Source organism: Hibiscus syriacus, unplaced genomic scaffold (genome assembly GCF_006381635.1).
Source record: "Hibiscus syriacus cultivar Baekdansim isolate YM2019G1 unplaced genomic scaffold, ASM638163v2 tig00110621_pilon, whole genome shotgun sequence".
Classification (NCBI taxonomy): domain Eukaryota; kingdom Viridiplantae; phylum Streptophyta; class Magnoliopsida; order Malvales; family Malvaceae; genus Hibiscus; species Hibiscus syriacus.
In genome coordinates this window covers 1587795-1611112 of record NW_024062802.1, presented here as the reverse complement: position 1 = coordinate 1611112, position 23318 = coordinate 1587795, and the positions used below count along the sequence as shown (strand labels likewise).

The 23318-nt window shown below is 35.2% G+C and overlaps 2 protein-coding genes and 3 pseudogenes across 2 annotated transcripts; 4 read left to right on the top strand and 1 right to left on the bottom strand.

Moving 5' to 3' along the window:
* Window positions 1-445: 445 nt before the first annotated feature.
* Window positions 446-4317, top strand: LOC120136188 (annotated as a pseudogene).
* LOC120135895 lies at window positions 4046-15082 on the bottom strand (annotated as a pseudogene).
* A 238-nt stretch (window positions 15083-15320) lies between these two features.
* LOC120135894 lies at window positions 15321-18018 on the top strand (annotated as a pseudogene).
* Window positions 18019-18794: 776 nt separating this feature from the next.
* Window positions 18795-22165, top strand: LOC120135826 (SAGA-associated factor 29 homolog A-like). The gene is made up of 9 exons (XM_039152017.1): window positions 18795-19013; window positions 20068-20161; window positions 20352-20428; window positions 20609-20718; window positions 20830-20912; window positions 21011-21064; window positions 21399-21552; window positions 21700-21713; window positions 21863-22165. Exons 1-9 carry the CDS (start codon window positions 18896-18898, stop codon window positions 21963-21965), a joined length of 807 nt encoding a protein of 268 aa, XP_039007948.1. The 5' UTR covers window positions 18795-18895; the 3' UTR covers window positions 21966-22165.
* A 734-nt stretch (window positions 22166-22899) lies between these two features.
* LOC120135893 (anther-specific protein BCP1-like) lies at window positions 22900-23163 on the top strand. The gene has a single exon (XM_039152056.1). It carries the CDS (start codon window positions 22900-22902, stop codon window positions 23161-23163), a length of 264 nt encoding a protein of 87 aa, XP_039007987.1.
* The last annotated feature ends 155 nt before the right edge of the window (window positions 23164-23318 follow it).

Sequence of the window (23318 nt, the reverse complement as noted above, 5' to 3'; positions counted from 1 at the left end):
ATTTTATAAAACTAATTTTTAGAAAGTGTGACAGAATTTTACTATTCAAATATTGATGTGAAAATAATTGAGATTTATGATTTAGGTATTTTGAGCCTTGGGAATGGTGGGCTTGAACTGGCTCTAGAAATCTAAGATCTTTGGGCCGAGACTCAACACGATAATCGAGATTCGGGAACAATTATTACAATTTTCAAGGGCGTTGTCTGTAATTAGTAAAAAAGATAAGAACTGCACGAAGATAACTGCATCGAAGTTATCTACTTGATGAAACTACAAGTAACTATTTGATGAAAGTTATCTACTTTATCTGATTTTAAAGTTTTTGAATCTGGTGTGCTTTTCTTATTGAAATTTCCGATTTTGTTATAATTCCTTACGGCTTTTTTTAGTTCAAGATCAACTGTTTGGAAGAAAGTTTGCCTGGTGTTTTTTTCTTCCTCTGATTTCCATGTGCATTCTAATTGGATACTTGTTTCATTTGATGGGCCGCGAGATGATAATTACAGAAGAGTTATTCTTTGGTTTTGTTAGATTAGTGAGTCACGGTTTGTTACTTCTAGATTCCTTGTGAATTTCCAGCAAAACGTGTTCAATTATTTTCTTTTTATATATATAGAATTGTTCGTTTTGTTAAGACACGTTATAACACGTTTTTGTGAGATAATTAGACTGGTTCTGCGTTTGGGCAGTGTGAGAAGGAATGCATCATTGTCGAATTTACTGTTATAGTGAGTTGTAATGTCGGGATTAGAAGAGTTGTGGAAGAAGTTAGCGCCATTGTTTGATGCCGAGAATGGCTTCTCGGCAGGATCAACGCTTGATCCTTATGATTCTTACATGGTAAACTTCGCCATTGATTAGTTGTATGTGATTATGAAGCTAGGTTTTATCCTTCTGATTCTTACAAAAATGTTTCTTTTTTCTGTATTGTTTGAAGCTGTCGGATGGTGGAACTGTCAACTTATTGAGTAGATCATATGGAGTGTATAACATTAATGAGCTTGGATTGCAAAAATGCACATCTTCACCCGTGGATGAAACCGATCAAGGCGAAAAGACATATCGGTGTGCGTCTCATGAGATGCCGATATTCGGTGCAATTGGTAGTGGTGCAAGCAGTGTTGTTCAAAGAGCTATGCACATCCCATCTCATAGAATTCTTGCATTGAAGAAAATTAATATATTTGAGAAGGTAAATTTTCTGCAAAGATGTTCTACTTGTTTGTCACTTAAAAGCCAGCTAGATTATCACGATAGTGAAGAGCATCATGTGGTTTGCAGTTTTGGCTTACATCCATGTTACTTTTTTTAATATAGTAGAAAAGACAACAGCATTTGACTGAAATACGAACGCTTTGTGAGGCACCTTGTTCTGAGGGTCTTGTGGAATTCCATGGAGCTTTCTATTCCCCAGACTAGGGGAAAATAAGCATAGCTTTAGAATACATGGATGGCGGGTCACTGGCAGATATCTTAAGATTGAGGAAAAGTATACCAGAACCGGTCCTTTCATTTATGTTTCAGAAGCTTCTGCACGTAAAAATATCTCATCCTTTTTTTTGGTTTTCTGAATTAAAAAATGTTGTGACTGGCCTATATATGCTGCATATTTTTAAGTTGAAACCACATCTTGTATCATCCAGGGATTGAGCTACTTGCATGGAGTAAGGCATTTGGTTCACAGAGACATTAAGCCTGCAAATTTGCTTGTAAATCTTAAGGGGGAGCCCAAAATAACAGATTTCGGCATAAGTGCTGGCCTAGACAATTCAATGGCAATGGTTAATCATCATTCGATATCAATCAATTTTGCTTGCCTTTTCTTTTCTGTCAATACCTCTGGTTATTAGTTTATTATATACTTTCAGTGGAGTTTATCTCGGAGATGATAATCAGTTATCTTATTATAGATCTATTATAAATATCTAAAGCTGCTTCTGACTTGTTACTAGTGTGCTACATTTGTTGGAATTGTTACATACATGTCACCCGAGCGAATTCGAAATGGGAGCTATTCTTATCCTGCTGATATATGGAGCATTGGTCTTGCACTCTTTGAGTGTGGCACTGGAGAATTTCCATATACAGCTAATGAAGGACCTGTTAATCTCATGTTGCAGGTGATATACCAATTCCTTGAATACAGATCTTTCGACATTGAATGTTGCTTGAACATTAAACGTTATTTCTTAGTTTGTTTATTCTGACATTAGAGTTTCTGATTTTTCGTGAAGATCTTGGATGATCCATCACCGTCACCACCAAAAGACAAATTTTCACCAGAGTTCTGTTCATTTATTGATGCTTGCCTTCAGAAGGATGCAGATGCCAGACCAACAGCTAAGCAGGTAATTTGTACTCCATGGTGAATATATGACCTATGCTACTCAGACTCGTTTGTGAGTTTCGAACATGGGATATGTTCATGTTTTTTTCCTAAGATTTCTATGTATTTGGAGAGTGTATGGAGGATCATATCCCCATATCTATGTCCAGAAATGAGTTGGATATGGGTACTTCAAAAAAATAATAAATAAGAGTCGGAACAAATTTAGTGTATGGCAGTTCAAACTTGGTATGTGCTGAACTGATGTCTGATTGCAGCTTCTTTCCCACCCGTTTATAAAAAAACATGAACATGCTAGAGTAGAGTTAGCAGCATTTGTTCGGAGTGTTTTTGATCCTACTCGAAGACTGAAAGATTTGGCTGATGTGAGTGTATCAACTCTGATTTTACATTACATTTGGACAGTTATGTTTGAGATAGAGTTCACTGTTCTTTTCATTTTTCCATTGCCACATAGGATAAAGTCATGAAATTTGAGATATTTAAACAACAAATATAGCCCATTTTGTTATATTATAGTATTGCATTTCTAGATTCTTGTTTAACAGCATATGACCTGAAACGCTGTGCTGATTAGATGGCCAAAGTTAGAATATCAGACATTATTTATGGTGGTTAGCGGCTCGATATCTGTGAAAAGAATTTTCTGTTGCTAATAGTCGAAAGGACTGCCACCAAGGGTGACTGGAAAATCAGGTGTATGTGGTTTCACCGGATTTTTCTATTAGTGTTTTCAATTCATCCAAGTACTTTCACTATCTAACGTATATAGAACCATTTTTTTGCTAAACTTTGGAGGTAAGATAAAACGGACAGTCTGGCAATACTATGATTAAGCTTTCAAGTCAGAATATTTGATTTAACGTAGAGAAGTTACTGGAACTTGGAATTCTTATAGTATTTATCTTTCTTTTTTTCTGTTTAATTTTTAATACTAACAGTAATATTTGCATATGGCCAGATGTTGACATTACACTATTACTTGCTATTTGATGGACCTGACGAAAACTGGCAGCATGCAAGGACCCTGTACAATGAAGATTCAACTTTTAGGTAACAAACTCTCAAGTGTGTCTTCCTGTCATTGGTTCTTGCATGCTTCTTGACTTTTTGTTCTCTTCAGGATTTTACGACAGTATGATTCTAATATAATTAATATTTAGTCTCCCACCCCATGCATTACCATGGTGATGAATACCCCATTAGAGTAAGCATGATTGGAAACATTTATGCTGAAAGTATTTACTTCTATTTTCAGTTTCTTGGGGAAGCAGTATGTTGGTCCAAATGATATCCATGCAATGTTGTCATGTATTCGGGCCACATTATTTGGTGACTGCCCCCCTGAAAAGCTTGTGCATGTTGTAGAAAAACTTCAATGTCGTGCTCATGGTCAAGATGGAGTTGCAATCCGTGTCTCCGGATCCTTCATCACTGGTAATCAGTTTCTAATTTGTGGGGACGGCTTACAAGTAGAAGGCATGCCTAACTTTAAAGATCTTTCTATTGATATTCCTAGTATGCGAATGGGTACATTTCAGGAACAATTTATAATGGAACCTGGAAATCTCATCGGTTGCTATGTTATAGCTAAACAAGAGCTTTACGTTATTCAATAGAAAAATCTCATCAGTTGATGTAATTTGTTGAAGTTATAGATAAACAGATGTGTAAACTGACTGATAATGAGTCTTTTTATCTGTATTTATCATTGAAACAGAAGTCAAAACTAAGATGTGTGCCGCTCATGGGTAAATGTACATAAAGAGTGTGAGAACTTGCTTCAAGCAGAACCTTGAAGGACTTGAGTTGCCCACCTGAATTCCAAATAGTTTTTTTGCAGTCTGCTTCAGTGTACCACCAAGTGGAAGGAGGATTCAACACTGATGATGGGCTTTTCATTGCATACTGGGGTTCTTTCTCGAAGATCTCATCGGAGTCTGAAATTGATGAGAACCTTCTCTTCTGGGATTCAGGAGCTCTAAATAAAGATGCACTGGCAGGACTAGATGGGTTGATTTGGAACAATGCTTCATCTAAAGAATATGAACTACCAGGTTGCTTTATTTGACCCATTGGTTCTTCATTCTCATTCATGAATAGTTTACTTCTTTCTGTAGTTGGCATGGTTGTTACTCTTCGTCGGACAGAAGGCGATGATCTTGTGCTCGAGCAATATCTGGGTTCAATGTTCCATAACCGAACCTAAAAAAATATTTGAAGAATAATTTAATTGTTCAAACTGGCAGCAAAGGAAAGTTCTTGCAAAATTAATGCTTAATCTCATAGCATATGCAACTCAAACTGGATTATGAATAAAAAAATGAAGGCATTTTTGGAGAATTATATCAATATATACATCAAACACAGATATTCGATGCAAATATGAAAATACAAGCTCAACATTCAAAGCTACCGCGAAATCATCTGCACCCGTTGCTATCTTTCCCATCTCAGGTGGGCACCTGTAAAAAATGAAGAAAATAAAGATGAAATATTTAAAACTAGCATTTGGCAATATGCAATTAGGGAAAAGTGAAAACAAAACGGTAACAACGGTTGAAGTGAAAGGAAATTACCAATCTACAGCAGTAACTACTCCATGATGCCTTTTCAAGATGATAGGCTCCACTTGAACCTTGTTTACCTGGTTTGCATTGCTAACTGAATTATGTACTGAAACAAAAACAAGAAATTCATTTTGAGAAAGAACCGGACCTTCCGTGTACAAGTATTTCCATCACTGGAACCACTTAATATGTGATCTCCATCTGGACTGATCACGGCCTGCGATTGCATATATAGGAGATATTAGCAATCAAAAAAAAGTACTCGTGCTTGGGATTATAAATGTTTATAAGATGAAAAATTAGATTACTTGGATTTGAGTGAATTCAGATACAAATATATAATAAGCATCAATATGTTCAACTTTTTAGAAGTTTTTCATGTGTTTTAAGGATTCTTAAAGATCATGCTCAAATAGAGCGCACCTTCACATAAAAAGATTCTATTCGGCATCCAGAGAAAGTTTGAATCGGGCCCTTGTCAAGCTGAAGTACATTATACAAGTAAATCCTGTAAAAGGGGAAGAAAAAATTGCAGCCTAATTAAACATTCAATAACGATCAACGAATGTTTTTAGTTAGAGCACATCCCAAGAAAACAGAAAAGCTGTCTCTACAGTAAAGTGAACGCAGCTTTAAATAAACAGATGCTCGTCAGAATTATTACCTGTTATCCATGCATGATGCTGTGAGAAATACTCCTTTCAAATCCTGGAACAAGCTAGATATACCCTGAAATGGCACCATTGACATGTTAAATATAAATAACTCTACTTAAAGCTCTATATCTATTGATCCATGTTGCTTGAATTTGGGTGTAACAGTGTAAGTGGGATTATAGGCACATGTTTGATACAAATATGGTCAATTTCTTTTTTAGTTTTTCTATGCATTCGGAGTCTTTGGAGAACTATAGCCTCATATCTATATCTGGATAAACATTAGACATAAATGTCAAATATGGTTATTCAAAGAAAATTGAAGAATCAATTTATTTTTTTTGATAGGAATGACGATTTATTAAAATCAAGAGACGAAATACAACTTATGAGCCTCATTAAAAACCTCCCTAATCTAAATGGAGGAAAAGAGTGCTATATAAGAGAAGAAAACAAACAAACTAACCAAAATTGAAATTCAGACATACAAAGACAACTATAGCCATGAAGAAAATAAATTCTCAACCAACCACCAATCACCATCCGATCGACTAATCCAATATCATGCCTCCACTGATAAGATCATATTTGAATACCACCTGAAAACACAACTTCCCATAGCCTTAGTTTGATGGACTTCGGCAACCGAAGAGAGCCTCTCAGCAATAGACCGTGCGCCCCAAGTACAACAAGAACTCCCATGTGCAGAAAATAACAAAATCAAGAAAATTGTTTCCACATGTGCAGAAACCATTCGCCCCATGTAAACAGCAAGAACTCCCATGTTAGAAACGACTAACGTACATGCACCCACTCCCAAGGGCTGCGAACTCTCCATCACCAAGTCAATGGAGCACCCACAATTTGAAAAATGAATAACATGCGCATGAAGCTGACACTTATACCAAGTATGCACCCACTCCCATTTAAACAAAAGAAATGGGCTAAACACTATTATAAAACATTCGCAGAAAACACTACTACACGCTAATAGAAAACATAGCTACGAGTGACGCAATGGAGAGTGCACCCCACTACACAAAGCTTTGGGATTAAAAAATTCACAAGCCTAACACTTAAAAAATAACAGACCTGCTCAATACGACCTACAACAGCCCAAAAGACACGCACATGTAGACCACTATCAACCTCCAATACGATATGCACTAGAAAGACCACTCCACTATCAAAAGAAAGACAAAATTCAAATACCCCATAACGCACTAAGTGGACTCTTCCAACAATTAACCTTCAAAAGCAACACAGAACACAACCATATCTCCCAAAACCGCCCCATACCCTTCTTGAAAGCAAAAATATAACCTCTCCTCTGACATGTACAGACGCGTGTACTATACCCATACTAAAAACCATAACTCATGAACATACCAAGAAAACCTAGATAACAACACTAACTTAAGAAACCCATAACCCACCAAAAACGCGCTCCCAACAAAAGCAACCAATTTAAATTCTCAAACTCACACCACCCCTACTAAAAAACACTAAAGACGACTACACACTATAGAAAATTGAAAATCTCTCGAAACCAAAACCCCCAATACAAATCAAAACAAAACCACAAAGAACCCTTTAGCTAATCTTCTCCATGACCTCCCTCAACTATCAAACGTAAAAGAACATACGCCTGCCTTGCAACTCCCTCATTATCCTCAACACAACTCTAAGGACACTAACTTCTCAAGAACCTTCCTTTCAAGCTCAGCAAACGTAATACCAAGCATCTTCGCTACTGATATAGTTTCCTCCGCTTTAGTATACGCAACAGTCCACTTTTTCTTAATGTCCGAATCTGAAATAGATCTAACTAATAATTCAGTAGAATCTAAATCAGACTTCTTCAACTTGGAACTTTTCAACGCTCGATCTCTTCGACTCCTCTCAGCTTTCGATAGGACTGAGTCCTGGATATCCAACATAGAACCAAACTTCTGAATCTTCTTTTTATTCCGAATGGACATTTCTGGCACACATGACGCATCTTCTAAGACTCCTCCAAACCTGTCTTTTTCAGAAAACTTCAATTTACTAACGTCGCCTAATTCCACAGAATTAACAGGACCCAAATCTAAACCTTCACTCCTCCCCCTGAAACCACCAGATCATCTTTATGAGATTTCAATAAAAATCCATTCTTTAATCCCATCCTTAAAGGAGGCTCAATCTTTGGAGATACTACAACAGAAGCATTCACCAAAACACCATCCTCTAACTTTGACATCCCGACTAACAAGGGACTGGCCACATTTGACTCTACAACCAAAGTCTCAACCCCAACAATATCCAATCCTTGCACCCCTACGTGATTGCAATGATCTGAAATTTGAGAGCCAACATTTTGTCCACCATCCTCGACACCATGCTCGACCCCAGCCGACTTCCCAAGACTATCCTTTTTACGGCAACAAAGGCTATCCCCAGAGCACGCGACATCAAAAGGGATGACATCAGAAAGAGACCCTTTCTTGCCATCAGAACTTCCCAACTCAGAAGCCACCGACAAATCATCTTTAACCGGAGAAACACCTGCCTGAATAGCCCCAACCTCAACCCCAACCCTATCCTTCTCAACCTCAAGCTCTTTTTTCTTCAGGAATTCATATTTAGACAGATTGCCTAAAGAATGATCCACCATCCTTACTTCAAGAACACGAACATCAAACTTTTTTGTTTTCCACCACTACATCAACAACTTCATCAATCCGAGCTTCCGAAGAAGTAGAAATCAACATATTTACTTTCTCACAGTCCACAAAAATCTCTTTTAAGTAAGACCACCGAAGGTCTTCAAGCATGATAAAAAGATCTTCATCTTCGATAGTGAGTAGAAAAGCATTCCCACGAAGTCTTTGAACTTGGATTTCCCCAAAACCCCAGTTGTTTAATCTGTCAGCAATACTCCCAACACTACAAACACCAGCCATAACACCGACCAAACATCTCTTTAACTTTCTCACTTCGTCCTCATCCACATGCCCCTTAACTTCCTTTCTGGAAGCACACGCTAGGCTATCCTTCTTCGTTTGAGAAAAACTAATTGCGTCAGGGTTTACAAATTTACCTTTCCATGACAACTTACACTGCGCACATTTATCCTTCGGAGCCTTCAAAGAATACTTAGCAAAACTCACTGAGATGCGACTACCATACACCATAAGACCATTCAACCGTTCTTTAACTCGATCGGCTTCTACCATATTGCCAACTTTGACGAAACCGAACTTAGAGCCTGCTCGACTCCTCTTCGACGGAAGATACACACTTAGAACCTCACTATAACGACCCACAATCTGCCATAACCCTTTCCAGTGAATAGAGTTTGGTAAGTTATCCACAAACAAAGAAACAGCATCCGACAGAAAACCTGAACCTCCCTCCATATTGAAGAATCAATTTGAAATAGCTATAGATCCCTATTAGTACTCTTGCAATCATTAGTGGACAATTTGCAGAAAATTGCTACATTGGACAGCAATATTTCTTGCATTAATAAAAATAAAATATCATTCTCCATTATATAGTAAATTACTGATTATGAATATATTATTGGAGAGAAAAGCCAACCTTTTGAGTTGAAGAATCTGGATGTGGACATGCCTGAGTAACATTAGATTTCAAATTTCTCGTATCCCAGAACTTTACAACACTGAAATAACCGCCAGGATTAAGCGGGAGAGGAATTAAGTCAGCATGATATAGCCTATGCATAATAACTCAAAACTTGATCTTGGAAATACCACTGGGTTTTTAACTTACCTGTATGCTGCTCCAGCTGTGGCATGGAAATCTCATCTTTGAGATAAATAACTGATGTAATGCTGGAAGCAGCAGCCTGAAAAGATGTAAATAAGCGTTAAAATTTGCTTAAAGTTTATTGAATAAACTTCAGCACCGAGCAACCTTGCCCGCCTACCCCGCCTAGCTTTAGTTGAAGGATGAACTCCTTTGACCATGGAAGTTGATCTGAATCAAGTGACAATAACAGCAATGAATAGTGGTAATTATTTCCTGATATCACAAACATAAAGCCCTAGACCTACTACGACACTTCATTTTTTTTTAAGTATGCACGTTTGATGCTAATGTATCACATGGATATGAAGATTTGACATCTATAAATTATCCATATGCATGAAAAACTTAGAAAAATCTAACTATACCCATATCCAACACTCAAACTCAACTCGGAGTAACATAATCCTAAACAACGCATGACAAAGCAAGTTGCAATAACTTACGGATGGCAGAGTTCATCGCATCTACTTTGAGTCCCTTTGCATCTTAGGTCCCAAATGGCAAGGACCCTCTCTTGACCCAGAGACAACAAGATCTGTTGGACAATCAATGGTAAGTGACCAGCTGTTTCTGAAGAAACGAGCAAAAGAAAGACGTTCAAGAAAGCTACCAGAATCGGTTGGATGAGACAATTCACTTACTTCAATTGTTTATTTCTCGTTGAAACACTTAAAACAAACTGATTTATTGAACATGGCTGCTTACAGTTTGATCCCCAGAAGCTGTTAAAATGTGGGTACCTTCCTGCAATAAATATCAGATTATTAGCATAAAAGCATCGGCTAGAATATTTTGCATGGTAATTATCTCTTCATCTTCTTCAATTAAACCAAAACAGACATAATAACTGTGAACCTACCGTACTCGAATTGTGTGTGCGACATATCCCATATTTGTGTTCAAAAATGCACGTCTACTTGGATGTGAGACATAAATACTTTAAGAAAATGAAAAATCAAATCAACATAGAAATAGACATTTACAACATATTTGTTATCTTTTCTGATTGTTTTCAAAATGTTGGGATCAACCATCCTTCGGATAGTGTTTTCCAACAGATAATTTTCAATGCAATCATATGAACCATCTTCAGGAATATAAAGCCCGACACCAAACCCAAATTTGCATGGTCCTAAGGTATGCATTTATATGACAGCAACACTAACGTTGACAAACATCCATTGGATATTTCAAGTTGAAGCTACTGTGTTCAATTAATAACTGCGTAGAAAGATTAAAAATGCGCCATACCTTGATCCAGCATACATCAAATATGGCATTTTGATGTGTTAGCCAATCACTGATTCTTGCTTTTTCTATACAAAATTTATTAGGAAAACGAAAAACAAAAAAGGCACCAAATTTAGAACTCAAAGTCAAAATTGGTATTAAAAATAACATAACACATAATGGATTTTAATTAAAACCCTAACAATTAACCTGCATTTTCATGGTGAGATGCAGCAGAAGAAAGCTTCCGACGAGAATCAAACAGGTTGACATATCCAGCCTCATCGGATACAGCAAAATATGGGAACTTTTACTTGCCTGAATCGAGGATTTTCATTTCACATACAACAAATCTTAAAGTAACTCAAATAATTTTCTCGGATGGGAAAATCATATACAAATTTAATATTCTTTGAAAAAATCATTAAAACTGAGGGGGGAGGGGGGGGGTGGAGTACCTTGCAAAAGGAGACGGCCGAGGCGTCTCTAAACGTTATTTCAATGGCTCCGACTTCAGTAAAATCAGAAGCTAATTCGTCAATCCATGCTCGTTTTCTAACTGAAATTTTTTAATGAAATTATGTGATAGATAAAAAAAAAAACGCAGATAACGAAAATTGAGAGAACGCTATTCAGTTGCCCGATCTGATGCTATGGAAAAAGATTGGATTTTGACGAATCGATTAGCTTTTGCAGAAATCAAAAGCTACCAGAGAGATTTAGAGATGATAAAACTTGTAAAGGAAAATGAAATTAATATGAGATTGAGGTCTTTTGCTTTTTTTCATTTGGATTACGCGCGAGGGAGTGTTTGACTGTGCTTTGAGCAGGAGGGAAAAATTCAAATTAATTGGAGATTGGGAGTGATTGATGATAAAATACACTCGATTGTGTTTAGTAGCAAACGGAACACATTTTTTATTAATTATAATTTGGTCATTTAATTAAAAATATTTACAAATAGATCACTTACTGTTAAATATTAGACAAATACTTTATTATCTCATCTATCAAACTATGTAGACTCGTAAGTGATTTTATTGAACAAACATAAGTCCATAATGTATTTTTTTATAAACCTCCGATGAGATTTATTGAACAAAAGAATGAACAAAATTATAACATAGATTAGGGCTAAGTAATAAAATCGAAATTCAATCTGAATCGAAATTCAAATATCAAATTATAAATTAAAAAATATTCAATTATCTTTTTTTCTCAATTGTACTATTGTGTTTCTTTTTTCTCAATAAACATTAGCTTTACATGTTAAAAAAATGTTTAAATTTAATAAGAATAATACATTAAATACAAAAAAACATCTGTTTTACTCTTTTGTGTAAATAACTTTTATTTTTCATTTGAAATTATGAAAAAAATAAACTAAGAGAACCTTCCTGTTGATTTGAGTAATACTTTTGAATCATCAAAGATTGATTGAATATAAATAAATTAATGCTTGTAATTGAATAATTTTTCGTTAAAAATACCAATCAAAATTATCTATTTATTCATTTATTTATTTAAAGTAAATATATGGTAATTAGAGTTATTTCGGACATTTTTTGAACCCGAGTAAAATTTAAAAATAAGTCCATATAAAATGAAAATATTTTATTATTTGAACAATTAATTTAATGTTTTATTAATAAACTATAAAATAATTAAACTTTGTCAAACACATTATTAGTGACTAAGGAATAGGGTTATTTATACATGTAAGATTAAAACAGTGAGGCTCTAATTATAAATATTAAAAGAATGTGGCCCTAAGTATAAATATCAAAGGAGTGAGGCCTGAGCAATTGCTTAGGGTGCTCTTATCAAGAGTCGATTCTGACAGTAATATTTGTAGGATGGGCACGAGACCCGAATTAGGTGGGTTTCGATCTATTCCGACTTGATCGAGTCAGTTTTTTTTAAAAAAAAAAATTGGGTTCAGGTTATATTTGTTTAGAGGTTATGTTTGAGATAAGTCGGGTTCGAGTTTAAGGTGAAAAATATCCGATCAGAGAAAAATATATAATTTTATCTTTATATTTAGGGATAATTATAATAATGTCCCTATATATAATTTAATTAAATCCCTATTTTATTGAATAATAATATATTTTAATAAATATATTATTTCGAGTTAGTTCAGGTCGGGTTCTAATTTTATCTTAAAAAGTCGAGTCAGGTTCAAGTCAAGTGGAGGGTGTATAATTTTCGGATCGGGTCGAGTTCATCGAAAATTCAACATGACCCGACCCGACCCATGTCTATCACTAAGTATTTGTTTAAATATAACTCTAAATCATTTGACATTTAATACTCAGACTCCAGGCATTCACAGTGCTTGAATCCAACATCAAGGAATAACACTATTTGATTAATCATATATATTTATAAATTATAATATCGTGTTTAAAATTATCATGTAATTAAATACAATTATATAATTATGACTTATTTGAATATTTATCGTAATTATAAAAATCTATTAAATTTTTTAATTTAATGTCAACGTACATACTTTATGCAAATGCAATTAATCGAATTTAAATTCTCTAATGTGGCGTTTGGTTGGATGGAATCCCTTGAAATTGGGAGAATTGGAATCTAATTCCACCACTTTCTCATGTTTGGTTTCCAAAGGAATTGAAATCCCTCATAGCTTCAACTTTACATCAAATGAGGGAAAGTGAATTACATCCAAGAATGGATGGAATTCAATTCCCTTGTTGGAGGGAATGAAATTTGATCATACTACCCTCATCAATCTTTTGGTAACTTATTTTTATATTAAATAAAAATATTTTTTATTATTTTGAGTCGGGTCGGATTTCTAATCCATATATTTGGGTCGGGTCGGTGAAACTTTATTTTGGTCGGGTCGGGTCGGTTTTTTTAAGTGTGATATTCGAGTCGAGTCGAGTTCGGGTTTAGGGTGAAAAATACCCGACCCGAAAGTATATATAATTTTATCTTATATATTTAGGAATAATTACAATAATACCCCTATATATATATATATATATTCAATTAAGTCACGGTTTTTATTGAATACAAATAATTTCTTATTATTTCGGGTCGGTCGGATTTCTAAATAACCTATTTGGGTCGGGTCGGTTTTTAAGTGTGATTCGGGTTGGGATTTTGGGTAAAAAAACTGGACCGACAAAAAAAATATAATTTTACCTTATATTTAGAAAAATTACAATAATATCCCTCTTATATAATTTTTTTCAATTAAGTCAATGTTTTTATGAATAAAATATTTTTTATTTGTGTCGTGTCGGGTCGCGTTTCTAATTCATATATTGAATAAAAATAGTTTTTAGTATTTTTTGGTAACTAATTAACATACTCCGATTGGAATGTATCGAAATATATTCTATCTTTGGTAACTTATTAACATATTTTGATTGCGATGATTTTAACTTTTGATGTTTATTAGCATGATTTTTATAATTATTGAAATGAATCAATCAAAATAAAATGAAAATTTAATATTTTTTATTTTTTTATAATAGATCACTACATGTAAGTTGTAAAACAAATTAAAATAAAGCAAAAAAATAAGAAGGGTAATTCTGTCATTTTACATTACTGAAATCAAATTCATCTGACATTCTACGAACCAAACATAATATGAAATTGGATTCCAATTCCATTTCCTGCCAACCAAACAAAATATGGAATTGGATTCTAATTCATGACAGATTCCAATTCCTTCACAGATTCAAATCCCCTCATAAACATTTCAGCGAACCAAACGCTAAAGATTATTTTATAAATTCATAATAATTATATTCTTATATAATTATATCGTATTATCCAAACATACATCGAATAAAAAAAGAGAATAAATTGTAATAGTTTATTAAAACGTTGTGTGGACTTTTTATTCATTATTATCCTATTATAATTTTGAAATTTGATCTTAAACTAAAGTGTATAAATTATTAATTTTTTAATCAATTTTATATATTAGTTGATGGTTGCTACTTGCTAGTTTGATTTGCCGTATTTTAAAAGTTTTACAATTTTAATTGTGCTTTCAACTCATACATGTATTTATTAATTTACAAAATCACCAATATTAATATATATTTTTCATCAATTGCTGCAAGAAAGCTATATAATACAATGCAAAAATTAATTTAAACACAATGTGAAATGCACGGCCATTGTATCATAATGGAGTTTAAGTTTGGGTTTTAGATTGAAAAAAAGTCAAGTTTCGGGATTAATGTGGATAAAAGGTATTCAAGGACTAAATTAAAAAATGCTAATAAGCTAAGGGACCCAATGCTGTTTAAGCTTTTGATAATGGTTTAGTAGCTTTGTTTTTCCACTTCAATATTCTTTCAAAAAAAAAAAACGGACGAAAAAATAATAGAGAACATCAACTTCCATTAACAAAAATCAAATTTTGTTTATATACCAAAGTTGGTTTCTGATTCTTTTACTTTCATTTCGTTTCTTTGGATCGGATATTGAGCAGCTTCTTATGAGGAGAGAACACTAAAACAAGGCAAAATCTCATAAAGGAAGTTGTTTCACTGTTCTCTTCAATCTTCAAAGAACAGCTTCCTTTTTAAATAATTTATGGATTTTCCATTTCATGGAAGAATTCACCTTGTCCTGCATTCTTTTCTCTGTTCTATGATCAGGTAACTTGGTTTTGGCCTCTTTAAATTTACTTTTTCTGTGATGGGTTCTTTTCTTTTTCTTTTTCGATCAAGATTATATATGTATATGTATATGCATATGTACTAAGCTTGTTTTTCTTTTTCATGCATTTTCTTACTAACTAAAGCTTTGGGTAGAATTTATTTGATTGCTAATTACAGTTTATGCATATCTTGGCATTTCTGTGATATTTGGTGCTTTCTTTAATTGCAAGGTATGCTGGTGATATGTTGTTTGAATTCATTACTGCAACTTTAAATTTTTAATTTCTTGGTTTTGAACAGATTCTTAGTATGTGATTGTTTGTTTTAACTTTGCTGAATTGGACTTTGGTTTGGCATTGATAGGTGCTGTTGAATTGTTCAATGGAATCCCTTGTTTCTTCATTAAAAATCAAAACCCAGGTTCTGGTATGGGCAACAATAGCCCTCTTTCGACGCCTGGGGTGCCTAGGAGGCCTTCTCAGCTTCCATTGTCGAAACACTCCGAAAACGAAGTGTTTTTTTCAACGTATCATGGTGGGAGGATCGAACAAGATCCTGACGGTTCGATATGTTCTCAAAGGCATTCATTTGTAACAGCATGTGGCAACATGGTGTGTGAAGAATTGCCTAATGTGGCAAAACACTACTATGATTCGAGCAAGATGAAATCCGGATTGGGGGGAAGATTTTGGTGGCAGCAAACGAACCTTCCTTCAAACATCTCGTTGATGATCGTGAGAGTTCTGGTTCCATTGCTTCATCGGAATATGGAACGACGGTGCATGGTGTACATTATTACCATTTGAGTAAGGATAAATCCGAATCAGTGGGGAAGATTTCGACAATGGGAAACAAATCTTCCTTCAAACAACCCATTTATGATCATAAGAGTTCCAATTCCATTGGTTCATTGCAATCTGAAAAAAAGTGGCTGGTGAACACTATTATGATTTGAGCAAGGTGAAATCAGAACCGGTGGGAAAAATTCCGAGAGCGGGAAGCAAATCTTCCTTCAAACATCTCATTGATGATCACAAGAGTTCTAATTCAATTGGTTCATTGGAATATGAAAAGGCTGAGCTTGGTTTATGCAGTTGAACAACCTCATTGTATCTCAATCAGAACCAAGCATTTCTCTGAGTCGTTCGAGTAGTTACCGCACCAGGTCGCTCTATGCCGAAGCAAAACAAAGTTTTACCAATACAGAAAGCAGTGAAGAAAGTGATGAAGTGAGTAGGAAGACAAGCATATAGAGAGAGCAATGGCACTGATTTTAGTTATGAAAGTGGCTCAAGCTGTTCGGTCAATGCCATTTACAAGCCCCACAAAGCAAACGATATAAGATGGGCTGCAATCCAAGCTGTTAGATCAAGGAAAGGATACTTGGACTTAAAGCATTTTAGGGTGTTGAAGCGACTGGGGTGTGGGGATATAGGCAGTGTTTATCAATCCAAATTGACCGCAACCAACACTTATTTTGCGATGAAAGTTATGGATAAAGCTCTTATTTTGCGATGAAGTTATGGATAAAGCTCTTTTGGCGAGTAGAAAGAAGAGCCCAAACAGAGAGAGAGATTCTCCAATCTTTGGATCATCCTTTCCTCCCCACCTTGTATACACATTTTGAGACAGAGAAGCTTTCTTGCTTGGTTATGGAGTTTTGCCCTGGAGGAGACTTGCATGCTCTCAGGCAAAGACAACCTGGAAGGTATTTTCCAGAGCAAGCTGCCAGGTTAGCTCCTTTTTCTCTTGCATTTTTAATGTAACTGCTAGGAAATGCCATTGATCTTGTTATATTGTTCTGCAGATTTTACGCGGCTGAAGTTCTCCTCGCTTTGGAGTATCTGCACATGCTTGGGATCATTTACAGAGACCTTAAACCTGAGAATGTTTTGGTTCGAGAAGATGGACATATAATGCTTTCAGATTTTGATCTCTCTCTTAGATGTACTGTCTCGCCGACACTGGTTAAATAATCTAACTCGACCCTGGAATCGAGAAATTCAGCATTCTGTACTCAGCCTGCATGTTTCCAACCATGTGTACTGCAGCCGTATTGTATCCAACCTGCATGTTTCGGACCGCCCTTTTTTTCTAGCAAGCCTAAGAAAGACAAGAAGAGCAAAATAAAGAATGAATCGAATCATCCAGTGAGTCCTCTTCCTGAGCTAATTGCAGAACCTACCAATGCTCGATCGATGTCCTTTGTTGGTACTCACGAGTACTTGGCACCCGAGATCATTAAAGGTGAAGGCCATGGAAGTGCTGTTGACTGGTGGACGTTTGGGATCTTTCTATACGAACTTTTGTGCGGAAAAACCCCATTCAAGGGGACCGAGAACAGGGCAACACTCTATAACATAATCAGCCAGCCACTGAAATTTCCATATTATCCCAATGTGAGCTTCGCAGCGAGGGACTTAATCCGAGGTTTACTTGTAAAGGAACCGCAGCATCGGCTTGCATATAGGCGTGGAGCCACCGAAGTTAAACAGCATCCATTCTTTCAGTGTGTCAACTGGGCACTCATTCGATGTGCAAATCCGCCAGAGGTGCCGACACTATCGACGAGGGACTCGTTCGCCATAAAGGTTTCAATGAATAACATGGTTCCGGGTTTAGATGTGAAGCCTTCTGGTAATTATTTCGAGATTGATTCTTTTGATTATTGTGATTATTTCTTTCTTAGAAACAATGTTGTAAACATCTTTGAACTTGATGAAATCAGTCATTGAGATATGAATGAATAGAAGTGAGGAATCAAGCCGCAATTAAGATGAAGTTTTACAGTGCGACACTCTTAATATACAATTACAAATATTATTGGTTTTGTTATTATTTAAATAACAAAACCGGTAAAAAATTACCTAAAACATTATTATTTATACTTAAAGCATCAATATTTTTTAACATTTTCGGTAAAATGTCTAACAATAACAAAATCGATAAAAAAATAATAAAAACAATATATTTTAACGATTTTTAATAAAACCATAAAATACCTAATAATAACAAAACCGTTGAAAAAAATAATGAACGAATATCATATTCATACAGATAATTTATTTTTTCCTGAATATAATCTGAAAATAAAAATGAAACATTAATTTTTATAATTATCTGTGACAATAGAACCATCGGACGTATACCCTACGTTTGAAGATCATCTGATAAGATTTTTTCCCATTTAGTCCTAAGTTTGTGTCAAGTGGGGGCCCAGAGAAGGGTGGCAAATATGAATCTAACAAGTGGCAAAGATGGAAATCTCGCCATAAGAGATTTCCACGTGTCAATAACTAAGACGTAACCAAAACAAAAGTACAAAAAAGCACAATTGTCCTCCAATTAACTTATTTTTCATTAAAAAAAACTTATTTATTTACTTATTTTTTAATTTAACAAAGAGGCCCCCAAGCGTTTTTTATTATTATACTAATTATTATATATAATAAATATTTAATTCAAATATCATTTAAAGAAGAAAAAAAAGTAATAACTTTTGATCAAACTAACGATTGGTCGATTGAAGTGAAAGATCCAAGCTTCAACTTGGCAGTAATCTGGCGAAACAGACAACATTGTATTTCCGACGAAGATAGGAAACAATAAACGATGTCGTCTCCAGACGTTGCGTCAATATTGGAAAACTCGAGGGAACTCGATCGGTTAAGGAAAGATCAAGAAGAGGTGCTCGTCGAAATCAACAAGCTTCACAAGAAGCTTCAAGCTAGTAAAATTCTTAAACTCCTTTTCGTTTTAGCTCCAGATTTCATGATATGGGTTGATTATTTGGTCCCTAAGATTAATGGGTTTGTTTTGGTATTGAAATATGGTCTTCATAGCTCCTGGGTTTTTGTTGTTTCATTCAAGAAATGGATTTTCGAGTTGGGTTTGGTTTAAATGAGCTTAAAATTTTTTGACGATGGGATTTATTTGATAGATAAGCTAACTTTTTTCACATTGTTGCTGATTGCTTAGTTCATGAATGTTTTTCTTTTCGTTTTTAGGGGAAAAGGAAACTAGAGATGATCAAGTAACAAAGGATAGGGCAGTTTGACAATTGACTTGCTTTAAAGTTTAGCTGCGTTTGTTTTTCTGGTAAATAAGCTAATTACTTGTGAAATGGTTTACTAGGTTTCATGATCTGAATTGCGGTTTAATGCCAAGTGTGGTATTGTCATGTAATTTTGGTTGTTAATGTTTAGCTAAAATTGCTGCTTATGGGGCCTAGTTTTCATGGGGAATCAAAGTTATGTACTTGGAGTTCCATGTAGAGAGTGGTTAGATTTGCTTTGTAGATTAGCAGTTTCCCGGACGCACATAGTCGAAACTCAGGAGTATAGAATTCGCTTGGAATTTTTATATTCATTATTTGTTATCCTTTAAAAGCTTTAACAGAAACACAGAATGCATTATAGTTTCTCATAACCTTGTGGAAATTTTTGTTTGATAATGTAGTTTCAAATGGAAGGCTTCCAGCTTACCTTTGGAAAGAATTCTTGACTTGAACCAAAGACTTACAAGAATTATTGTTTCTTCTTCTCAATAGTTCCTTGAGATTTTAGAGATTTCGACGATACTTTAAATAATCAATTATTGGATTGTTGTCTTGCATCAAGTAATTCATTACACCTTGAAGGGATAGAGAATTTGCTTAAGTTGTATTCTTTAAGATTCCAGAATCATTGATCTTTCTTCTTTTGCCTTCTTTGTTCTTGTTCTTGTTTGACTATAACTAATAGTGATGGTGTATACTAATCCTAAACTTCTGTATATAAATGCAGCTCCTGAGGTAGTTGAGAAACCTGGCGATTCTTCATTATCGAAGCTGAAAACTTTATATATTCAAGCTAGAGATCTTTCAGAAAAGGAAGTAACGTATGCTCAATGTCTCTGACAAAGTCTTTGTACAATTTGCTTTGTCCTTCTTTCTCTTTTTCTCTCCCATTTTCTAGTAAACCCGGGCACAATTTCTCTTTATCAATAGTTGGGGCCAGTGTAGGAATTAACTCTCTGGCTAGCTTTTGTATTTTCAAGTACCATTTCCACTGTTTTGGCATTGATACAGGATTTCCAGCTTGTTACTTAGTCAACTTGATGCCTTCTTGCCGTCTGGACCTCCGGGACAACAACGAAGGAAGATGGGTGTGTGCTACCAGCTATGTCTTTAAATTTTTTATGTTCTTTCCGTTCTTCCAAAGCTTGAGCATCGAATGTATGAGATATACCAGAAAGGAAAACTCATTTCTTTGTGTAGATCTCGTATACTAGTATAAGAGTATCGGAACTTCCCTATTTATGTAGCTGACATTAAACAAACTGCAGATGGTATCGAACAAAAAAGAAAAAGAATGAAATCTGATTCGGATATTTCTCGCCTTTCTCCTTCTATGCGGAGTCATATCGAGGCTTGTGTTAGTCTCAAAGATGAGCAGGTAAGTTTTTAGGCTATGTAGCAAACATAAAAACCATGTTGTATATGTCTTTCGTAATCAATCATTGATTTTTTTGTTCGTAGACTTGATTTTCTGTGTTCTTGTACTCAGGTAGCTGCAAGAGTCACCTCGGATGCTGAGAAGGATGAGTGGTTTGTTGTGAAAGTGATAAATTTTGACGAGAAAACAAAAGAGTAAGTACTGTTCCTGTAAGACAATAAAGTTTGGCTTGTGAAAGAATTCCATTCGGAATATACTTTGTTCTTGGTTAAGGTTACATCTCCGTATGCAGATTTGAGGTACTCGACGAGGAACCGGGTGATGATGAAGAGGGCGGTGGCCAAAGGTAAGCTTTTATGCTTTATGGTTGATTGTTTCGATAGATTGAGACTGGAATTCGAAATTAGTTAGGTATTTGTACTACTACATTAGGTAACCCTTGTGTCTATCGATACAGATGTGTCTGACACGGATTTTATTCAACTTTTCTCTGTTTTTTCGTGTATTTGGAGGATTTTTGAAAGGTCATACCCTTTCATCGATGTCTGGATGTGTCGGACAGGGGTGTCAGACACAGTTACTTGAAGAAAATTTATTAAAAGTGAGGAGTTGGAGCAACATAGAATTTGAGAACACTTGAAAAATGCAAATAACTTTGGCTTTTGTTATTACAACTTCAGGAAGTACAAGCTGCCTGCATCTTGCATTATACCGTTTCCCAAGCGGAACGATCCGTCTAGTATTCAAGAATTCACTGCCGGAAGACAAGTTCTGGCTGTTTATCCGGGAACAACCGCACTCTACAAGGCGACTGTCATCAGTACTCCTCGAAAGGTAATGATTCCGGTCATCTCCATCATCAGCTCATGACAAATAATTCCGGGCCATTTGCTCCGGTTTCTATTTTACTAGTACGTTGAACTGACTACTAAGTTCTTGTGTGTATCCATGGGGGGCTGCCAACCATTTCTATCTTTCCAGAGGAAATCGGACGAGTAAGTAAAACCCCCGATAACGTCTCGTATAAAACCTTGTTGTTAGTGTCTGCTCATGTTCTTGATATATGAGTCTTCTTCCATGAACAATAAAATGTAACTTGTAATCATTATTATTATTAGTTAATTAATTGTTGCTTGTTGTCTAGGTATTTACTGGAATTCGACGACGACGAGGAAGATGGAACCTTGCCTCAGCGAACGGTACCATTTCACAAGGTGGTTCCGTTGCCGGAAGGACATCGGCAATGAGATGTAATTTGTGTAAATGTGTATAATCTAGTGCTATAGTTGGCGTTTAAACCTGTGAATCTGAACTGAACCCTAGTTTTCACGTGCCTTGTGTTATTGGATTAGTAATGAAAGATTGTCGCTGATTACCTGTATTGTTACTTCAGTTCTTCATTACTCGTAAATGGCTGCCATTGGACTCGGTATTTGACTCGGTTGTTCGTTGATCCCGCTCAAACAGCAGGCTAACTATTCTTCCAAATTGAACTTTACCTACTTTATAAAACATGGTTAAAATTAATATATAAATAATTAAAATATTAATTATTACAGAACATAAACAAATACACGGATAATTAAAATCTAGACAAAATAACTCCAAACAGAATCTGTAAAATTTATATCAGAAATAATTTAAACTGAAAGTTTACGTATAACATTTTCTGTAGGATTTCCTCAAAAACTCTGATAATTTAGTAGTGCCTTGACCCCTAAAATGCAAAAATTTTCTTTTTAGCCCCTTTAAAATTTAAAATTATAAACTAATACAATAATAATTTACACTTCGATCCTCCGAATATTTAAATTTCAAGTGTAAGCTCTAAAAACATATTTACAGATTCTGGTTGAATACTCTATTCCGTAACAGTTTTCCAAGATTAGAACCAAAGAACTCAAATAAAAACTTGACCTCTAAAAATATGGAAAATATATAATTAGAAAACCATGAAAATCGGTGGGTCAAATCGTTATTTTCTTAATTTTTTATTTTGTTATAACCATTTCCTATGTAAACCCAATGCCTTTGCCTTGTTTTCAAATCATTCCTCAGTTTTGCAGTGTTATTTCTCAAGAGAAACAGTGCTGCATTTCTCTCGAATCTTCATATAATAAATAAATAAATAAATATTTATATATTATCTCTTTCTTTTCAAATTTATCTCCGAAACGAAAGATGGCTCGCCAGGTTATTGTTGTTTTCGCCCTTGTTTTTTTGGCTGTTGTCGGTGCCTATGCGGCGGAGAGTAAGTCATCGTCTTCCAAATCCCCCTCCTCCTCCCTTGCCTCATCTCCCTCTTCTACGGGAAACAGCAGCAGCAGCAGCTGCCATTCTCCTCCTACCCATGAATCAACACCGGCAACGGCTTCAGCTTCTCTCAAAGCCTCCGGCGTCGTTGGCGTTGCCACCAGTGTTGCCGGACTCTTCTTATTCTTTTAAGATTCATATGACAATGACACGTGTATGGCGTGGAGCATGGATCTACACACGGTTTTCATATGATTAAAATGTATTTGTTTATGAAAAACTGTAAATTGATATAATGTGTGAAACGTCTCGAATGATAAATAATATAACAAGCCAATGTTTTTTTT